The sequence below is a fragment of the Periplaneta americana genome, chromosome 8 (assembly GCF_040183065.1).
Source record: "Periplaneta americana isolate PAMFEO1 chromosome 8, P.americana_PAMFEO1_priV1, whole genome shotgun sequence".
Taxonomy (NCBI): Eukaryota; Metazoa; Arthropoda; class Insecta; order Blattodea; family Blattidae; genus Periplaneta; species Periplaneta americana.
Window position 1 is genome coordinate 156,412,434 of NC_091124.1, and position 20,820 is coordinate 156,433,253.

At 36.9% G+C, this 20,820-nt stretch overlaps 1 protein-coding gene across 4 annotated transcripts in view; it reads left to right on the plus strand.

Annotated features, from left to right (window-relative positions):
* The first annotated feature begins 6,452 nt into the window (after window positions 1-6,452).
* Window positions 6,453-20,820, plus strand: part of LOC138705178 (juvenile hormone esterase-like) — a 35,503-nt gene continuing 21,135 nt past the window's right edge. The window contains exons 1-3 of one of the 4 annotated variants that reach the window (XM_069833887.1): window positions 6,453-6,650; window positions 14,401-14,600; window positions 14,791-14,922. In XM_069833887.1, coding sequence (XP_069689988.1) covers window positions 14,412-14,600; window positions 14,791-14,922 — 321 coding nt within the window. In that variant the 5' untranslated portion in view covers window positions 6,453-6,650; window positions 14,401-14,411. Of the gene's footprint in view, window positions 6,651-6,814; window positions 7,152-7,612; window positions 7,745-14,400; window positions 14,601-14,790; window positions 14,923-20,820 lie in introns of those variants that run through there. The other 3 variants (XM_069833884.1, XM_069833885.1, XM_069833886.1) reach the window with 3 other exon arrangements.

Sequence of the window (20,820 nt, forward strand, 5' to 3'; positions counted from 1 at the left end):
TAATTCTACTTTATGATAGGCCTAAATGACAATTTATATACACACAGAATAACCTATAAAAATCGGGTAACACTCACAAATCGATTTCATGTAAAAGTATGTAGTTCTTAATTTAAATTGATTAACAGTTCGGCAATCCCTGACATGAAGAGGTAAGGAGATCCATAGGCGCCAAACTGACACTGTGAAAGAGATGAATAGAAAGAGGTACGGTGACGAGGAATGGATAATAAGTCCTGATGTTGATTCCGTAACGTTGTAAGATATTCAAAGCGAGTTCTCAGATATTTTGGAGTAGAGGTGAATAATATTCTAAACAGAACAGATAAAGAATGTGCTATTCTACGTTCCTTTAGGCGGACCCAAGAAAGAACTTCAAAAGATGGTGTTATATGGTCACATTTACGAGTACTGCATATGAAGCGGACACACACATTATGAACACGTTGTACCCTTTCAACTAAATTGACAGTTATATTTGTCAAGAGAGAATCGCATTAATCAAAATGGAGCATCACTAGCGATTGAATAATATTTCTTTTTATGGAAAGAGGCAGAGAGTTTCGTATGTGATTTAGAGAGTGGAGCAATGAAAATATTTTCTTACAGAAGTGAGTTACTTGACTATTTCAGTTTAGATCTCTGTCCATAATAATCCAAGATTTTTTACAGTGTCGCTATACTTAATGAACGACTCATTTATTGACGAGTCTTGGTATGGTTTTGTCGTCAATTGTACTGAGTAAGCGCTGATGTCCTATTACAATTGCCTGCGATTTTCCTGGGTTTAACGTCAGTCCAAACTTTTGTGCCCACAGATAAATAGAGTTCAGGTCTTCAGTCATTGTCGTCACTGTATCAGTTAGTTCATCAGGACCAAAGTGTGTATAGATCTGTAAATCGTCAGCAAACAAGTGGTATCTGCAGTGCTGTATGGTTTTTGTCACGTCGTTAATATATATCGTAAATAGTAGAGGACCTAGCACCGACCCTTGAGGAACTCCAGATTTCGTGAAGCGCCATTCAGAAGAGAAATCACCAATTAATGTACACTGCTGGCGGTCACGAAGGTAGGATTGAAACCAAACGACAGCATTATCCAATAAATTCAAATTTTTCAATGTATATAAAAGGAGGTCAATGTCAACAGTATCAAAGGCCTTGATGAAGGCAAGTAAAGTCAATAAAGTCAGTTTACTGTCATCCGTAGCTTCGCGTATATCTTCATTGACTTTTAGTAACGCAGTTGTGGTGCTGTAGGCAGTCCTAAATCCTGATTGGTAATCGTTAAATAAGTCGTTAGGGTTTAAGTATGCTGTCAGTTGCTTGTGTACAATACGTTGCAGTAGGCCTACTTTTGATAATGTAGGTAGGATGTTGATATGTCTGTAGTCGTCCGGAGGAGATGGAGTTTTATTTTTGGGGAGAGGACGGATAAGGGCTTTTTTCCAAAGGCTTGGAAAATTAGCAGTAATAAGTGAAGCGTTAAATATGTGTGTCAGTGTAGGCAGTATTATGTCATATATATATATATATATATATATATATATATATAATACAGAGTAATTTATTATTTATTTTATCTACTCCCACAGCTTGAGTAGTTATGGATTTCAGTGCTCTTTCCACGTCTAGGTCTGTGACATACGAGAACTGAAACTTCTCATAATTAGGTAGTGGGGTATTTCGTAACTCATTAATAGTCACTCTTTTTTTTCGTCTCATCCAAGTTAAGTGTCTATACAGATGCAAAGTGGTCATTAAGGATATCTACGGAGATCGTCATCATTATGACTATATGTAGATTGATTCTATTGTTTCTTTAAATGTATTAATTCGCAGTCAGTTTTGTCATAATTGGTATTCTCCAGATTAAACACGGCTGCAATTTGGTATGGTATAGATTTATTAAATACGTCAATAATAAATAATTACCGGTATCAGCTAATGAAGTGCTTTTTTGTGTGGAGTATGCCATTGTATGGAGTAAAAAATGAACATTGCGACGAAGTGAAGAGAAGCGAATAGAAGCATTTGACATGTAGATATAGAGAAGGATGTAGCGTATGAAATGGGCAGACAGAATAAGAAATGAAGCTGTGGTGGAAAGAGTTGGTGAAGTAAGAATGATGCCGAAACTGATCAGGAAGAGGAAAAGGAATTGATTGTATCTGTGGTTGAAAAGAAATTGCCTAGTGAAGGATGCACTGGAAGGAATGGTGTACGGGAGAAGAGTTCGGGGCAGAAGAAGTTATCAGATGATTGACGACATTAAGATATAGGATCATATGCAGAGACAGAGGAAGACAGAAAATAGGAAAGACTGAAGAATGCTGGGTTTGTAGTGAAAGATCTGCCATTTGGCAGAACACTATGTATCACTATTATTTGTTTATTTGATCCTATTTATTTATAGTTAATGTTATCATAACTACAATTAAACTCTTATAGTCATGTTACAGGGCTACTATCAAATTAAGTCACACTTTGTCTTCTCTTCATACTCAGAACATGCATTTCAATTATCATAAGGTTGAAACGATATTACCGGCATGAAATACTACACACAATAAATTAAATGTATCATTATAACTATTATTTATTTATGTAGATTGATTTGCAGTCAATTTTGACATAATTCGTATTCTTATTTGCTATTTAAGTGGGTTTTGTTTTGTCATCACATCGCTGTATGTCTAGTTATCCTTTATTGCATTTACAGATTAATAGACTATTATTCTGCCTGAAATGTAAATAATAAAATAGCTTACATGTTGCGTTACGCAGACATATAGGTACTAGACCAGATGTCAAACAGGAGGCGAATTTCCATACTTTCACACTGAGCCGCGCATGCGTACTTAGGGTCCGTCCCAGGTATCTGTGGCGTAGCTTCACGTATATGGGGCGGAGTCTATCTGTGCCGGAGTGTATTGCAGGGGGCATCAGCTCGAGGCCGCTAAGGAGTAAGATGCTCGTGGTAGAAGGTGGAGTAGAATTCAGATAGAAATGATCCAATCCTTGCAAGCGATTGCTAACTTCGTTCAGCGAGGACGAAAGAAGAATTAATAGTGTACTCACTCTGTGAGTTTACACGGATCCGCCCCAACGCCTCGCTGTTACTACTAAGCGCGGACTCGGAAGGAATTCACAGTACTTGTTACGCTGAATGTAGTCCTTTTTAAAGCAAATTTCTTCCATTTAACCCGGCTATTCGTAACTTAAGAAATACCTTTATAGTCTCTTATTCATAATTAATAGCCTTCTATCAGGTATTACTATTATGAACGTTCGTAACAGAAAATACAATGCGATCTGACATGTTGTGAAAGCAATTATATGTTCAGTATTTAAATAATCTTTTCGTAACAAGTTGCGAAATGCTAGTAAACAAAGAGTTGAATGATATTTTACGTGCCTATAAATGAATTAAATTACTCACCATGATTAGTTGCCCGCTACCTTTGAGAGTTTGCGAGATGACTTAACGGATTTACGAGCTTGTAAAAATCTTCGGATTTACTTTGTCGTGAAGAAGAATCGGCACTTTAAATAGTGGTAGACTAATTTCGGAATAATATCGATGATGTGTTCTCTGCAACAACCTGCTCCCGAAGACTGGATCGAAAGAGAGTCAAGACAGATCTCATCCCACATTGCACTTGCTGAGCTAATCTATTCTTTAATTTTCAATTCTGTTTGAATAAGTATGTCATATACAGCTTCGGATGGTTTAAAAAACTGACGTTCCTACCTGATCGGTAGTCTTTGATTTGGGTGAGAGCTGTTCAATGTTTAGACCTATTACATTCCTGTCGAAGGGCACAGAGGGTATACGCAATAAACTTAGAGGAATGATTTACTACATAACCGGCCACATTATACACTAAACATGTCAATCAACGCAGTAGGAGTTATTTTCACCAACTCCCAATTCGGGCACAGTACTTTCCCAGTATTGACCATGTATTTTTTCATGAATGACATTTTTTCCTTTTCCGGGGTTCGATCCCAGGTGGTTACAGGATTTTTTCTCGTTGCCAAACTTTCAGAACGGCCCCAAGGTTCACTCAGCCTCCTATAAAATTGAGTACTGGGTCTTTCCCCGGGGGTAAAAGGCGGTCAGAGCGTGGTGCCGACCACACCACCTCATTCTAGTGCCGAGGTCATGGAAAGCATGGGGCTCTACCTCCAAGCCCCCCAAGCGCCTTCATGGCTTGTTACGGGGATACCTATTACCTTTTACAGGTTTCTACACACTTCCTAATTGTCTTGTTGAGTAATTCCACATTTCGCGCTAATGTTCGCATTTGGTTCACAAACGATGTGAGTAGTTCATCATCGCTTTTCGTTTCAGAATTTTCCAGCAATGTTAAGAAGGATCTACGTCGCAGTAAATGCATATGGAGGAAATCTATCGTCGAAGGATGGTTATCTGAACTGAGTGAAGACAAAATTCCCAAGTGATGTTCCAAGGGGTCTTGGGCGAGTTTCCCTGTTAGGATATATTTGTATCCTTTGCTCCGGAGCCATTCGCTCATTTCTAAGGTACTCTGCAAAGTAACTACTAAACACTGTTGTAGGAGACGCAAATGTGTTGGTTGTAGTTGTGAGACACTGAAGAAAATCAGTAAGAAATTAGTGACCATAAGAGTCTTTATAAAGAGCCTTAGCAGAAATGTGTGAATTTAATGCGGTGGCAATACAGTTTAAATGTCTTGTAAATTCTTCAGTGCCCTCACTGCCTTCGAAACCCGATGACCCTAATTCACGATAAAATTTGAGGTCTTTGGCGACACTGTTGCTAAAGAGTTGGAACGCAAGTCTGGTAGCATCCATTCTCTTAAAGGACGAGAGATCTAAATGAGCTGTTGTCAAACTCCGGACTAACCCTACACATTCGCACATACAGATGAGTCTTCCTCAAAAAGTCTCCTATAAAAACTAAAATTGATATTTTTCTCCTTGCAGGAGAGTTCGATTTTATCATGGGAATAATTTCTTATGCATTTCAGTATGTGCACAAAATCTGAGAATGCCTGTACTTTTTTTTTGTCGTCTAACGGATTAGGAATATAGTATTATGTTGGAAATTATTTCCATTGATTTCTACGAATTCCAGGCCTTTCTATTTGTTTGACTGCCATCACAAGTGAAACCGACTACTCTCGTCCGTACTGCTTCTAATTGTAGTAATAACTTGTATAAGAATTTTAGCGAGAATTTCACCTGGAGTAGCATTTCTGCTAGCATAAATAGCAATTGGTTGAATCCAATCTTGTATGTATGTATTCACAATGCAATGGGTATATACCCGGTGGCAGTGGTAACTAATTACACTCAATAATGACAATAATAAACTTATTAATTAAAATAAATTAATAATAATACTAATAATTAATACTAAAAATAATGAATAATAATAATAATAATAACAACAGGGAATACACTAAATTAAATGAAACGATCACTTAAAATAACATTTGAAATAAATCTAATTTGTATCTTAAACCTAAGATCGAACTAAAACCCACGAGTATGATATGTTCATATCTGCACAAGTACATTTCAACATTACACTCATTTCGCTGTCAACTCACTCACTGCACTGGAACTACGACACATTTCACTGATTATATCCTGATTTCACTAACACTTCAAAAACATTTCACTGTTCAAATACTTTGCACTGCCACTATAAACTATAAAGCTTCACTGAAAGGAACACGTTTCACTTACACAGCACACTTCACTGACACGACATACTTCTTCACTGATACAACACACTTCTTGCATAAATACTAATGCAAGATTTGCTAATTGTTTCTTTTGGACATCAGACTTGAGATCTCCGAAATCAATAAATACGTACACTTTAAGGGAATAATTATTAAATTGAATTTCTTCTCTGAATTTGACCTCATCGAATATTACGACTCCGCAACGTTTATTTTCATATATTTAATAATTTCGGTAAATTAGGGAAAATGTGAGGTACAACTATTGATTGTAATTTTCAACGCTCTCGCGGTATTGCTGTCTTATGACGTTTTATATTAAAACAGTCTGATCGGTTATTTACCGAAAGCTGCCTATCTTTCCGCGGAATCGCTCTGGCCTATTTTCCAAACTTATCTTTTTCTTTGGGAGATGAAAAGAAATGTCTTGTTATACTATTTATACTATATTCCGATCTACAACCCGGAACAAAACAGTACGGAAAATTTTGTAATTATTTTGTAAACCACCACACAATATTCTTTTGTCACTGGTTAATTCAAAGCACAACAAATTGAAGACATCTACATAACTCTCAACAACAAAGCATATTAACAACCCCTAGCAACTTTCATCATTAAACGCGCGAGAAATATATTCTCGAGTTTTCTGACTTCAGACTACAGATGGATCCTAACGATCGAAGCGCCAGTAGTTGTCAGGTCCGCCACCGACAATGGGAAAGCATAGAAGTGCGTACACTATTTCTTCTATTCGTCCTGGTTCAACCAACACCTCCCAGAGCGATCATTAATCCTAGCTCTCCCACATACCACTTGCGCAGAGGTCTTGCTTCGTCTTTCTACTCTACATATTCCTGGAACGGACCACAGTGGAATGTTTTCTTATCTTTAGCCGCAGTTCTTTATCTGGTAAGTTGCATCGTCTGCTTGTCACGTCATTCCCACACATGCGTACTTAATGGAACGTGTTCCTCTATTTAGTCGCAGCTAGCTCCTTTTAACACGTTTAGTTTTCCGTGAAGCGTGTTTGTCGTACAGTGGCATAATAAGTCCATTAAGAATGTCCACTTTGTCGTCCACTGAGTGTCCAGTCTAGACTGTGTGCCATGGTTGCTGTATATCATCCTCATATAAATTAGTTTCATCAATGCGTTAAAGTCACGGAATGTTATTGTATTAGGCTTCACTTTAGGACACTGTAGTGAATATGTGAGAAATTATGTCATAAGCTGATATGCCTGGTGCATATCCGTATGATAGTACCCTGTCTGTGTTATTAGTAATGATCGGGTCTAGTAACGTCTCGGTTTTTGCAGTGTAATGCGTGGACAAAAGAGGTAAAATAGTCGTATTATATGGGTCAAACAGTGTCAGAATTTCTCGAGTGGCGGGCGACTCAGTGGCTAGAAGGTTGGTATTGAAATCTTCCAAGATTAGAACGTGTTCATATTGTCATAATGTGATAAATCCAATAATGCAGTTTCAAACTCCGTTGACATACTACTCTAGGAGTCTTGCACACTACACTGATTAAACATTTCTCATAGGAAGCGGTAAATTTGTATAAAATAATTCATGTGCCTTTATTTCGAGTAAGCGCAATAGATCTACTTATTAGGTCGTAGTTCTGGGTCATAATCACTCTCCGACTCCAAAATTAAGTCACTCTGATATAGTCCTAAGCAAAATGGAATACCATAATAGACTAAAAAATAAAGTCAATGTCATAGATATTCTACTCCAAATGCATTGGAGCACGTAGGAGATAACTTATCATTTGGTTATAGTATAACTAGGTAATACTGAAATACGTAACACACACCTATATGATAACTTATCTTGTTGTGTTTCAACGAAATCTGATTAACGCTAAATTATGTTTAAAACCATGATTTCGCACTTCATAACAGTTTACACAGGCCGAATTAAACTATCTTCACTTGTAAAGCACTCAACGGTTATGGTGCATTGGATACGGAAATACTGAGGACTTTTTATGTAAGGTAGATATTTAGAACGTTAAAAAATAAATACCATGCCACTGTTACTATTAAGTTTATGATTAACTTGTTCCATATCAATTAAGTAAAAATATTTCAAAAGAAGATCACTATTTATTACTGCAAATATAAATTGTGCCTTTCACTAAGACTCATTAATAATATCGAACCTTCCTGAGTTCTATTTATTTAATTAAATAAGCCAAAACGTTTTAACATGTTTACATATACACATATAATTAAATAAGCATGAAATATGCTATACACCAGGGACCGTCAAGTGACTACACTCACGTGCGTACGTACAAACCCTCAAGCCCTGACGTACGGCTGCGGGCAAGGGTAGCTGCTTCCACAGTGGCGGAGCTAAGAACTTGTATGTGAACCAAATTTGTGATAAGAATGTAAATTAATTTCAGCTTTTAATTGAAGCACGCTTTCACTCTTAATTGCACTATACTGAAAAACAGTACTCTATACAATTTTGTACAGTTAACTATATACGAAACAAATTTTTGCATGTTTGCACAATAATGAAACAAAACAAAATATACACTTTTATACAGATTAATATACTGTTTGTCTTCTTCTCATTGCTATACAATTCAATTAAAAAAATAAAACAACAGTACAAACGTTGTCATTCAAATACAATTCTCTAATAATAGTACTTTTTCTTAAACATCAGAGATCCGCTGCGATTTTTGCAGTTTTCTGTTAGTAAGCATCTATTTAATTATCGGAGCTATTTTTTTAGTACCAGCCAATCGCAAACATGCTTTCAATTGTTCATCACTTAGTTGTTTCTGTGACGTGACTTTGTAAACTTCATTAAACAAAACAGTGTTTCGCATACGTAGGTTGTCCCGAACATTTACAACGTTCTTGCAGCAAGATTGTACTGTTTAGGAAACCTTTCTCGTGGAAAACAAGTATAGAAATGGTTAATACTTTTTGTTTTGATACTTATCCTTTAGCTCAATATCGCTTTGTAAATCAAGTATTTCTAATTGTAGTTCAGCAGGAATATCCAGGACACTCACTGAAAAAGATATTGCAAATATCTTAAATTGTTGTTCAAGATCTCTAATATCCTCAAATCTACGTTCGAAACTTCGCACAATTGTTGCATTATTCTTATATATTCTTTCATGTCCAAGGCTTCTAACAGGTTTCCCATCATAAATAAGGCAGTTTCATTTCTAAGTGCGAGAAAACGTTCCAGAATTTTTCGACTTCACCACCTTACCTCGGTATGGTAGAGTAAATCCCCATACTGTTAATACCATCAAGCAGTGCCCTGAAGTCCCTGTGATTGAGTCCTTTAGACCTTATGAAATTAATTGTTCGCATAACAACATCCATTACATTGCTAAGGTTCATGTTTTTAGCACATAAATATTCCTGGTGCAAAATGCAGTGCACCGGTGCCCCCAAGCGACCTCGATAGGTTCCACCACTGATAGACTGCAGTGTACAAGTGTACTGCCCGCAGTGGAAGCCGTAAGCAGGCCTGTACGCCCTCTCGCGATCTTGACTCGACTTGGCGGAGCCTGCTATACACTCTGGAAACATCATTTGTATTACGATACTAATTTTTATACTTTCCTTTGGGACATTCATGAATATAAGTGTCGTATAGCTCACAATCCATACAGTGGCATTTAAATTAAAAAAAAAACTATATCGTTCACAATTTTGGGTTCCTTGACTTTCTTGGCACACTAACTACAAAATTTGTCTCGGAATCGTTTGCATTTAGACGTCACTTTTGACAAGTGACTTGTTTTCTTGTATCTTCCAGATCATTTTATACATCAGAACTCCTTTATTAATTATGTTCTTAATCAATACATTTATTAACTGTTAAGTTATATTGTGTGAACTGATTGTAGAGAAAGCGCATCTCGATCGAGCCGCTTACAGATTCCGGCTGTGCAAAAAGTTCGCCACTGTATCGGTAATTAGACAAACCACAAAATATTAATACAAAGTATTACCAAATATAAGCAGTTAAAACATCATTTAATGGCCCAAATTAAGAAAAGAGGTGTTGAAACTGTTGGAGAAGGAGAGTGCTTTTGCCCATCTCCAACAAAATTCTGAGAAAGAACATACAGCCGACTATTTTACGGATGAATATCATACAGTATTCGAGGTTACAATGATCAATAGAAATGTGTGGCACCCGGCCAAACTCATTGTCACTTTTATCTTTGGAGAACTTTGAAACATAAAATGTACAAAAATTATAGCCTACACCAGAGGTCTCCAAAAAGCGTATCGTCATTCGTGCTCTTGATACTGCCCGCCGAACACAATGTGATGTAAGGCTAGAGAAGGGGAAGAGACTCGTACCTCAACAGATGGGAGCGATCAGTGAGGGATAGCGGCAACGGTCTGCTTATGTTTACAAATAATATCATCAAAAGAATAAGAAATATCATACGTTTGTATATTATTTTGACATACTATGAAGCTGGAGCCCCGTCTGTTGCTATTGACACAAGCCATTGCAAATTCAACCTCTTCTGTTCTATGGTGCCTTTCAGTGCCTGGAAAAGATCTTCTCCAGTTGTATTTTGTAATTACATCTAGAAGACATTCAGACAAAGTAAAATGTTCATTAACTCCTAGGATGAAAATGGCTAGGTGAGCTTCGTCATTTCTATCTGTGCTTTCGTCCAATGCGAGTAAGCTACAAACTGGTTAGTTGTGGTTTCGACTTCAGATTCAACTACATTTGCAATCTTGAAATTCCTTCTCTGAACTGTAATTGGAAACAATTTAATTTTGTTAAACTTTGACTTTGTTCTGGACACAGTATTTTAGTAACGTCCTGTATGCACAATTTTACAAATGATGCTTGTGTAAAGGGCTTAATTGATTTTCCAATATTCCAAGCTAGAACACAGCTAGCAAGAAGTCTTTTTTAGTTTAAGACTAAGGACACTTGTGTGATTTGTGTTTGTATTTTCTTGTTTTATATTTATCAAAATATTTTAGGCCTACGCATTTCACTTAAAATTAAACAAAAAACTATATGTTTGTCATGCGAAACTGAGTAATATACTGATTATTATGTATAACCAACAGTTATACAGATAGCCTCAAAATAAATTATCTCCACATGTCCAACATGCCTGTAATTTTATGATATTCTTTGTGAAGAGTCGACTATTGTCGTCGCATGTTGAATTTTAACACACGCTTAAGAATTTTCGAACAAATTAAGCATTTCATATTCTCCCCACTAACACAAAAAAATGTATCTTCCTATTTATCCTTGATTGTACTACGTCCATGATTAGAAGACATTGTGAAACGGTGGAACACTTTGACCAACACAGTGATAATGGCAGTCCGCCACTGCTCTTCGTTTGCTCATAAACATTGAGTACAGTACAGGTGGGGATGGGTGAGGCGGATCGCGCTCATTACGTACTGGCTTCGGTTCCGTTCAGGGGCTTACTCGCGAGTAGGCTTTTGGAGACGTCTGGCCTACACATAGCAGAAAGAAACAGAGAATAGAATCCAGAATAACATCGCCTCCACTTCATAACAGGAATTGCAGCAAGCGATGCGTCACTCTTTAAACAGATGTGATAAATGTAGCCTATAGAATAGCCTAATAAGGAAGAGAATTTCAGCAACTCCTTTCTTAATTTCGGTAAATAAATTATGTCTCAACTGTTCATATTTAGTTCGTATTTATTTTACATTAATAGCTTGTGATGTATTCAGTTACCAATAATGTGAGGCACATGACCGATAGAATACTCTCTGCATATTCGAAGACAGTTGAGCCTTGGTTTTTCCGAGCCGACGCGTACGAGGTGCGAGGCCCGCGTCGCACAAATCCGGACTACACGAGAATAGTGAGTCGTTTCCATACTTGCGAGGTGCGCAGGCCTCGCATCTCGCAGTTATAGAAACCACCCACTATCTCTCGAGTAGTTCGGATTTGTGCGAGGCGGGCCTCGCACCTCGCACGTCGCATGCGTCGGTTCAGAAAACCCAAGGCTTAAGAGATTTCCTGAGAGCCAGGTCGCCGCTTTGTGATTTCTCTACAATCTATTCTTCCAGTAGTTTAGAGAATTCATTTATTGAGCGGAAACATTATTTCTGAGTAGGGTATAATACCCTCATTTGTATATTTAATTTCTCAGTATTGGAAGTCCATATAGCCGTTTTATTAATATGTGGTGTGTTCTTGTTCTAAATATTAAATAAATTACTGTACGCTGCTAACTAATAACAAGAGAAATGCAATAATGAAATTTCATATTATGAACAACTATTCCTGCTAGGAGTATGGGAACAAGGATTTTCAGAATAAATTAGGAATTAATGTACCTTAAAAAAATAAACAAAAAGAAAATAAGTAATTAATTAACTAGCGGACTTACTAGTGTTAATTATGTAAGTCTGTGCGGCATACAGCTGTTTCGGTGCTTCATCACACCATCCTCAGAGCCTTAAAAGTAGTGTACGCAAGATTCAAAATGGAAAAAGAAAATATTCTATTCACTATGTACAGAATGCATCAAAATTATTGCTAAACATTTCACATTTCATAATACTTTGGTAAAATTTTTATATTTCATGAAAGTTCTCATTTTTTACATTTTGAACCATTTCCCCCCCTCCGTCAATATTAATTATGTAACTATCACTGAACCGGGCTTTCCAGATGATGTAAGAAGACAATAAAGATATTTTGCAGGAGACACTTTAAAACTCAAAGCCGCCCATAGCACCAACATTCCGGGATTCCCAAGAGCAAGTGAAATATTAAAATTCTCCTTTAGAGTCATTGAATTCATAACGACAATGAATTTGAGAAGCCAAAACAAAATAAGCGGTTCCTATTCCACCTTCGTTCATTTTTCAGTGTTTCCATATTTAATTTACTTATGATTGAGTAAATTAATGTTTCAAAGGCATTTAAACGACCAATTCTGCTGTCTATATACGCTTGGTTTTTCAGTTACTTTCTTTTATTCTCTCACGTTTATAAGTAACACTTCTTACACTTTCCTTTTACTCACCACTTACTGATGTCATTTTAACTATTCTAAATTGTAACAACCATAAACAGGAAGCCTGCAGTGAATGTCTAACAACAACGCGGGAAGAGAGAAAAAAAACAGCAGAAACGCGCCCGAAATGTAGGCAACGTAACAATTTGAACAAAAATTCCCCATGTACAGGACATAAGGGTCTTCTGCACCAAATGAAAATTTTAGTCAGTTGTTGTATCCACAGTTCAACTCGGACATGAGGGGTTTTGATACCAATCAATGCGTCTATATATGTAAATAGTATCGTTTGAACAACGAATCTCAAAAAATTCAAAACGTGGACATGAGGGGTTTCTGCACCAAGCGATTCAATTACTTTCCTTTTTGCAATTTCATGGAATTTTCATCGTAAAAAATAATAGTACCTGACAAAAGGTGTGATATTTTGCCAGAAAATATAAAAAAGTTACTTGTGTTGATTCCAGCCAATATAAGAATTTTTTGTTCTATGCAGTGAAAAAAAAAATTGAGTTACCGAGTTCTTACATTCAGATCAGGATTTTATGATGCTGAAGAACTGTTTATTTATGCAAATTTATCGCATTTTGTTTCGTGTAATATTAAATATAGACAAAACTATTTATCTTCAAAGATTTGTAAATACCTGTAAGTATGTAAACTTCTTGAAAATGGTTTCGGAACAAATATAATTTGGCATTGAATTACTTATTTCATATTTTCATAATCAAACAATATATGTATATATATAATATTGTCCACACCTGTGGAGTTAACGGTCAGCGCGTCTGGCTGCGAAACCAGGTGGCCCGGGTTCGAATCCAGGTCGGGGCAAGTTACCTGGTTGAGGTTTTTTCGGGGGTTTTCCCTCAACCCAATACGAGCAAATGCTGGGTAACTTTCGGTGCTGGACCCCGTACTCATTTCACCGGCATTATCACCTTCATATCATTCAGACGCTAAATAACCTAGATGTTGATACAGCGTCGTAAAATAACCCAATAAAATAAAATATATAATATTCTTATTGTGTTGATCTCGAATAATAATAAACAGTAATATTATTATTTTCAACAGTGTTCTAAACAAAATTTAGGATATATATATATATATATTGATGTACCGAAGTACATATGATATTTCCATGCATATGTGATGATGCAGAATATCTGCATGGAAATATCATATGTACTTCGGTACATCAATATATATATATATGATATGCGTAATAAATCACTTTGTGATTTAAGACGGCGCCCATACCGTCGGATCCCGGCCAATCAGTCACTCATCTGAGTGCACCTCAACACACGTATGGACTTCGGTCCTGCGTTCATAGACATCTATGACGTAGTGCAGAGGGCGGCCACCAGAGGGAACCCCAGAGATGGAGCTTAATCTGAGACGATTCTAAACGGCGTCGGGATTGTATCCGGCGTGGCTTAGTGGATAAAGCATCAGCACGTAGAGCTGAAAACCCGGGTTCAAATCCCGGCGCCGGAGAGAATTTTTCTCCGCTCCATCACTCTTTCTTTCATCAAAATTTAGGATAATCAAACGCAATTGATAACTTACAGTTGAATAACTCTGCATAATGGTTCTATACTTTTTTTGCAGTTAACGGCAGCATGTTAGGTGTGTCAATTTTTACCAGCCTAATACTCTTGCTGGTTGCAAGGGCTCATGCAGACTGTCTAGTAAACATCGCACAAGGCACAGCCCGAGGAGCTCTCATGACTTCTTATCATGGAAAAGAATTTTGTTCTTACAACGGAATCCCCTATGCTGTTCCACCTCTTGAAGATCTTAGGTTCAGAGTAAATATAATACGTTTCTACTGGAAACTCTTCTACAGTAATGTTAAATTTCAAATAAAATTTAAATTAAAATTATAATAAATTAATTTATTGTGTAATTTTCTTGTTAAGTTGGAATAAATTTATGGTCCACATGTGGTTCATTTACACTGGGCTTATTTTTAATTCAGTTATTAATTGCAAATTTCAGCCCCCTGAACCAGCACCTGCGTGGACTGGAGAGTTGAATGCTACAAGACCTTCAAATTCGTGTTTACAATACCAATTCACAGTTCATTACGGCAGCGAGGATTGTCTGTATCTGAATGTGCACACTCCACAGGTAAGAAACGCTGCTCGCAATATTCACGAGATGTTTTCCAGTCTTGTTATTAAAACTGTAATTATTATTTAGTTCTGATACAGTGTAGACTGCAGTATAGAGTTTGATCTGAAGATTTAAAAAATGGTGTCATGAAGGTGATATTTTCCTCACTGTACATTTTCTACGGAATTTAGTCTGTTACTTATCAGCTATAATATCCATGCCAATTTTAAATTATGATTTTTGTAAATATAAAAATAATCTTACAAATAATTACAATATGCATTTAGCCATTTTATGTAAACTAGCCAATAATAATTAATTACATAATTAAACATATATACAACAGTCTATAAATGAAAACAACTGTCTTCGTGTTTACATTACTTGTATAATTTTCATTTCTTTCACTTATTTATTGTTTCTTCTTTTTCCTTTCTTAATATCTTGTCCCGTACGAATAGCTATTTCATGTGAATTTGCAAGCCTGCATACGAGGTACGTTTGAAAAGTTCGTAGCATGACACATACATGACAATGAAAATGTGTGAATAATACCGCCATTGTTAGCGGCCATCTTACATTAGTTCAATCACGAAAAATCGTAATTTTCTGTTGACTACATTTTGCGTAGTTTAATTTTGAAGTGAGCGCGCCGAACAGATTGGCAAAAATGGAAAATATTGAACTTTGTGCTGCCATTAAATATTTCTTGAAAAAAGGAACGAGTCTAACAGAAATTAAAGCAGACATGGATGATACATTGGAGGAATCCACACCAGCGTTTTCGACTGTGAAAAAATGAGCGGCACTATTTAAACATGGTTGAAAGAGTGTGGCAGACGACCCTCACAGTGGATGTCCAGTAACAAGTAAATAAATGTATAAAAAGTCCACGATATGGTGTTGAATGACCGTCGAATAAAAGTGCGGGAATTTAGCGAGATAATGCGTATTTCACTGAACGGGTGCGCCACATCTTAGTATTCTGAATATTATATTGACCCTTCATTCTTATTCTTGTGTTGTCTGATCCATTCTGTATCAACTACTGAGTTATTTGACATTGACATAATTGGTGATGGCGAGATAGTGTTTGGCGGGATGAGGCCGAGGATTCGCCGTAGATTGCCCGACAGTCATTTTGCAGTTGGGGAGGAGCCAAGAGGCCTATCGCATAAAGTTAAAATTACTATTTTACTAGCTACAAATTAATAAATAAGTTAAAAAAGTCATTTCCAGTGCATAAATCTGTATTGGTAAATTTGTCAAGACAAGTGACAAGCACTAGTAATTAGCTACTGACAGTTTCATTTCTTTCACCAATGAATTGTTGCATACAAATTTGTCATTTGTAAAATATTAGAATCGCGAGCACGTTTTCTATCAATCCTTTGTTCTTGATAAATGTTCTTGAAAGTGTATAAATAACATTTTTAATATAATATGACTTCATCTTCAAACTATGAGAGTGAAGAATAATTCATATAGTATAGGCAGAGGAAAACAGATAGACCAAGAATAAATACTGATTATGAAAAGTACCAATTTAAAGAAAGGTTTCGCATGTCAAAAATTAAATTGAAATATTGCTTGCTACCGTAAAGCCCTTAACCAAGAGAAGGCTATTTTAATAGTAATCAAACTCTGTGAAGAAAATAATATTTAAAAATTAGTAAGATAAGATATGTAAATACATACCATAGGTCTCTTAATAAAGTTCGGTGAAATTGTGTCTTGCTTAGGCCCTATATTTCCAGTTGGTACCGACAGTAGCAAACCAATTGATTGAGCACAGGTGTGGAGTTGTTTCCATTTATTTTGATTTTACTTCTTTTGTAAAAATTGGAAGAAAACTGTCTAAATAGTAACATGTCATTTTCTTCTCTTACTTTATTGAGAAACATGACGCAAAGATAGTTTCGCGAAATGTTATGAAACACATAAATTTTTTAATTTTGTGTGCATCACAGAATACGATTATCTTTCTTCTTTCTTAATTAAATAACACTTAAATCTGATTTTAGTGTTATAACACTACTTTTTTTTTCGCAATATTCTAAAACAGAATTTCTCAATATGGCTGCCTTTCACTTGTAAAATATGTTAGTCATGACAAATTAGTAAAATTATGTTAAGCGGCAGAAATTATTAAGACTTGTCGTTTGTCATCCACATATTGGTAAATTGTCATTTGTCACTAGTATATTTTATGCAATAGGTCCCTGGTGGTCGGTCCAGGCGGGAGTCAGGCCCGCGCAAGGGCGCGGCTCCGGATCGGGGGCGGGTGCGCTACCAAGTGAACTACGATCGCGGATTTTTATATTTACTATCTACAAAAACTATATTGTTGTGTAACCCACATTATTCATAATGGAGCTCGATGTGGACAAATTAATTGTTTTAGTACAGGAAAGATACGTTCTGTAAAGTCTTTGAAACAATATCACGACAATAATGTAGTTTCTAGAATTATGTGAGAAATTGCAAATGAGATAAAAGCACCAGGTGAATAATAATATTGATAATAATAATAATTTGTAGTAGGCCTACCTCTCTGCTTTGATTTAATATATTATTTTTCTATCGATTTAATATATTAGTGTCCACACCTGTGGAGTAACGGTTAGCACGTCTGGACGCGAAACCAGGTGGCCCGGGTTCGATTCCCGGTCGGGGCAAGTTATCTGGTTGAGGTTTTTTCCGGAGTTTTCCTTCAACCCAATACGAGCAAATGCTGGGTAACTTTCGGTGCTGGACCTCGGACTCATTTCTCCGGCATTATCACCTTCATTTCATTCAGACGCTAAATAGCCTAGATGTTGATAAAGCGTTGTAAAATAACCCAATAAAATAAAAATATATATTATTTTTCTTTATTGTGAGTCGTGATGTAGTCATAAACATAGAAAATGACGTTTGTGCACTACATTAGTAGTATTTAATTTTAAGACTCTTTCAATCGTATAGATTTTTAGGCATATTAAGCGTCCTTAGAAAATAATAAGCAGATACAATAGAACTTTTCATATAGACAGTCCTCTTTCATTGACGCCATTTTCTAGCCTAGGCCAGTTTTCCAAATCCACACAGCCAGCAAATCAGTTCTGCGAGCAGACAGTTTTAAGCTGTCGTGAGGCATTGTAAAGCAAAACGTAGCGTCGCGTCTGATTCTGTGTGCAACTGGCCTTATACTTATGTTGTTTCGAAATATTTTTAGTATGCACTGTAATATGTCTTGGTATTTTATCGGTAGATCTATTGAATAAGTGTGATAACTAAACTACACCCGAGTATGATCTTTTGCTCTATCAGGTGTAATAATTATGAACAGTAATCTCACTAGAGGTTTTGATTTATCTAGAGAAAATCAAAACTCGAGTGGGATTTAATTGACTATTAAACGATTAGAAGAAAGTGCATAAATATTAGAAGAAATAAAGTACTCTAATACAACAAGGGAATTCGGGGGAATATGGGCACGTGGGGAATATGGGCAATATTAAGTTTTCATGTCAAAACTCTTGCAAAGAATTATGTTTCTTCGCTAATAACGGTTAGTATAAAGTGAGAGTATCGTAATGGTTGCTGTACGATGCGCGCTATGCAGTACTGTCTCGTACTGTTGTTAAAACAGCCATCTAAATCGTGAGTATTGACTTCCAAGTATTACTAAAATTTCACAATACTTATTTTAGATATGTTATATGCAGTATATTACACATGAACTTTAGAAAATAGTTTAAATCTAATAGTATACATACAATATACACATCTTTAACTGCCGTTTTATTGCGTCAGAAGTTGTTTTGTGAATAGTTTACGTTAGTGCCAACTGTTCAAAGTAACCCTACATGTCGGGGTAATATGGGCGCTAATGTTCGGGGGAATATGGGCAAGCATTACAGTTCATGAAAATGACTCTTCAATATTGATGAAAATGGCCTACAAATGATTACAGGAGCGAAAGACGTCATTGCACCCAAAGAACACAAAGTGGTGCATTGCATTTACTCTAAAGAAAAGGGAAAAACCATTACCCTTGTGGCCTGCTTCAATGCAGCAGGGAACTACTTTTCTCCAAGTATCATTATAAATCGAGTGAGACCAATAATGACTGAAAGAAGAGCTGCTTCCTGCCAGTAAGTTGTACTCCAACAAGCAGTCTGCCTACATTAACGGAGATACGAGGTATAATCATTAAATTCCGAGACCTGTTCCATAAGTGGAAATAAAACCACCTCATTTAAATGTAGCTGCCATCACCTTCAAGGTAGTCCTCTAGGGCAGCTATATACTGATCCCAGCGTGTCTGCCATTTTTGGAATGCCTCCTGGAAGTCGCGTTCTTGAAGCCTGTCAAGCACGTTCTGCGATTCGCGTTGGATCTCCTCCACAGTGCTAAAACGGTGACCCTTTAGCTTGAATTTCATCTTCGGAAACAAACAAACAAAAAAGCCGCAGGTGGCCAAATCTGGTGAATACGGGGATGAGGAACGACGACCATCTCATTAAGAGTGCAAGACTGGAGTGTTGCGAGAGCTCTGTGAGCTGGAGCAGTGTCGTCATGGAGCATCCATTTGTTCTTTGTCCAGAGCTGTAGTCATTCATATTCAAAATGGAAGTGAGGATCATTATGCACAATTTGTCGAATTTTTTCAACATTTTCGCCAGTGTTGCACGTGCGTGGTCGACCTGGCATCTCGTCGTCCTTCAGCGATGTTTTACCATTTGTGAAGCACGAGTGCCACTCGAAACATCTCGCCTGAATCACTGCTTCATTCCCGTAGGCTTGCTTCAACATTCCATGGGTTACGGTTGCCGATTTCCCAAAGAATTTGACGTTGGCTCTCTGCTTCAGTTCCGAGTCCATCGCATTTCGCAAGTGCGCGGATGCACGTGCTAACAAAACCTTGTGTAACACAGGTTTCAATGAAGAGAGCGCTTCGAAACTTCGTGTCGCGTCTTTTCAAGGTCGTCTAGTGTCACTGCTGCGCACGCGTGTCAATCACGTGATCCCTTCGCCCACAGCAGACAAAATCTCGGAATTTAATGATCACACCTCGTATATTTTTCTCAATAATCAAGAACTTCGTTGCTTATTTCAACATCAGTAAGCATGCACCTGCAATCCTGATAGTAGATGCACGTTGATTCACATAGTTGTAATCCTGACACTCTTAACTTTGCAGTAGAAAATGGATTATGCATGTTTTGTCTTCCTCCACACACCACAGCCTGGCTTCAATCAGCAGATAGTGGTCTGTTTGGTCCTCTGAAGAAAGCTTACAACAGTAGTGTTGCAGCTTTCTTCAGGAAACATAGGAGACATTTTACGAAGGTCGAGTTTGCTTCCATTGTCAAAGAAGCATGGAACAGATGTGTCAATGTATGTCTGCTGTAAATGCCTTCCGAGCTTCAGGCCCTTTTTCACTGCACATGAGTGTCATTCCTGATTATGCTTTACATTGGCACTGCAGCATCAGGTGACAAACCTACAATTCATACAATTCCTTCAACGGATTCAAATGTATTAGAATCTCCAAACGTCATTCATCGCCAAAGAGTCACATCACCTGCCAAAGGCGTTACGCAATAACCATCACAAACTGCATATACAATATATAATATAGTTAATACAGTTATATTTTCAAGTATTTTAAGTGTTTTTCACTTGTTTCAGTTGAATATGATTCACATCATTAATGCCCATTTTACCCCCACACTCGGGGGAATATGGGCAAAACACATTAACTTGCATTTTCCAGTTTTACTTGTATACAATTAGGAGTAAGCAGTTAGGATTCTTATATAATATAGCTAAATAGTTAAGAAACATATCCCAGCTGTAAAATTATTTATTAGAAAAACCCGAGAGATATTGCACCCGAAATAGTACTAAGGTGCCCATATTACC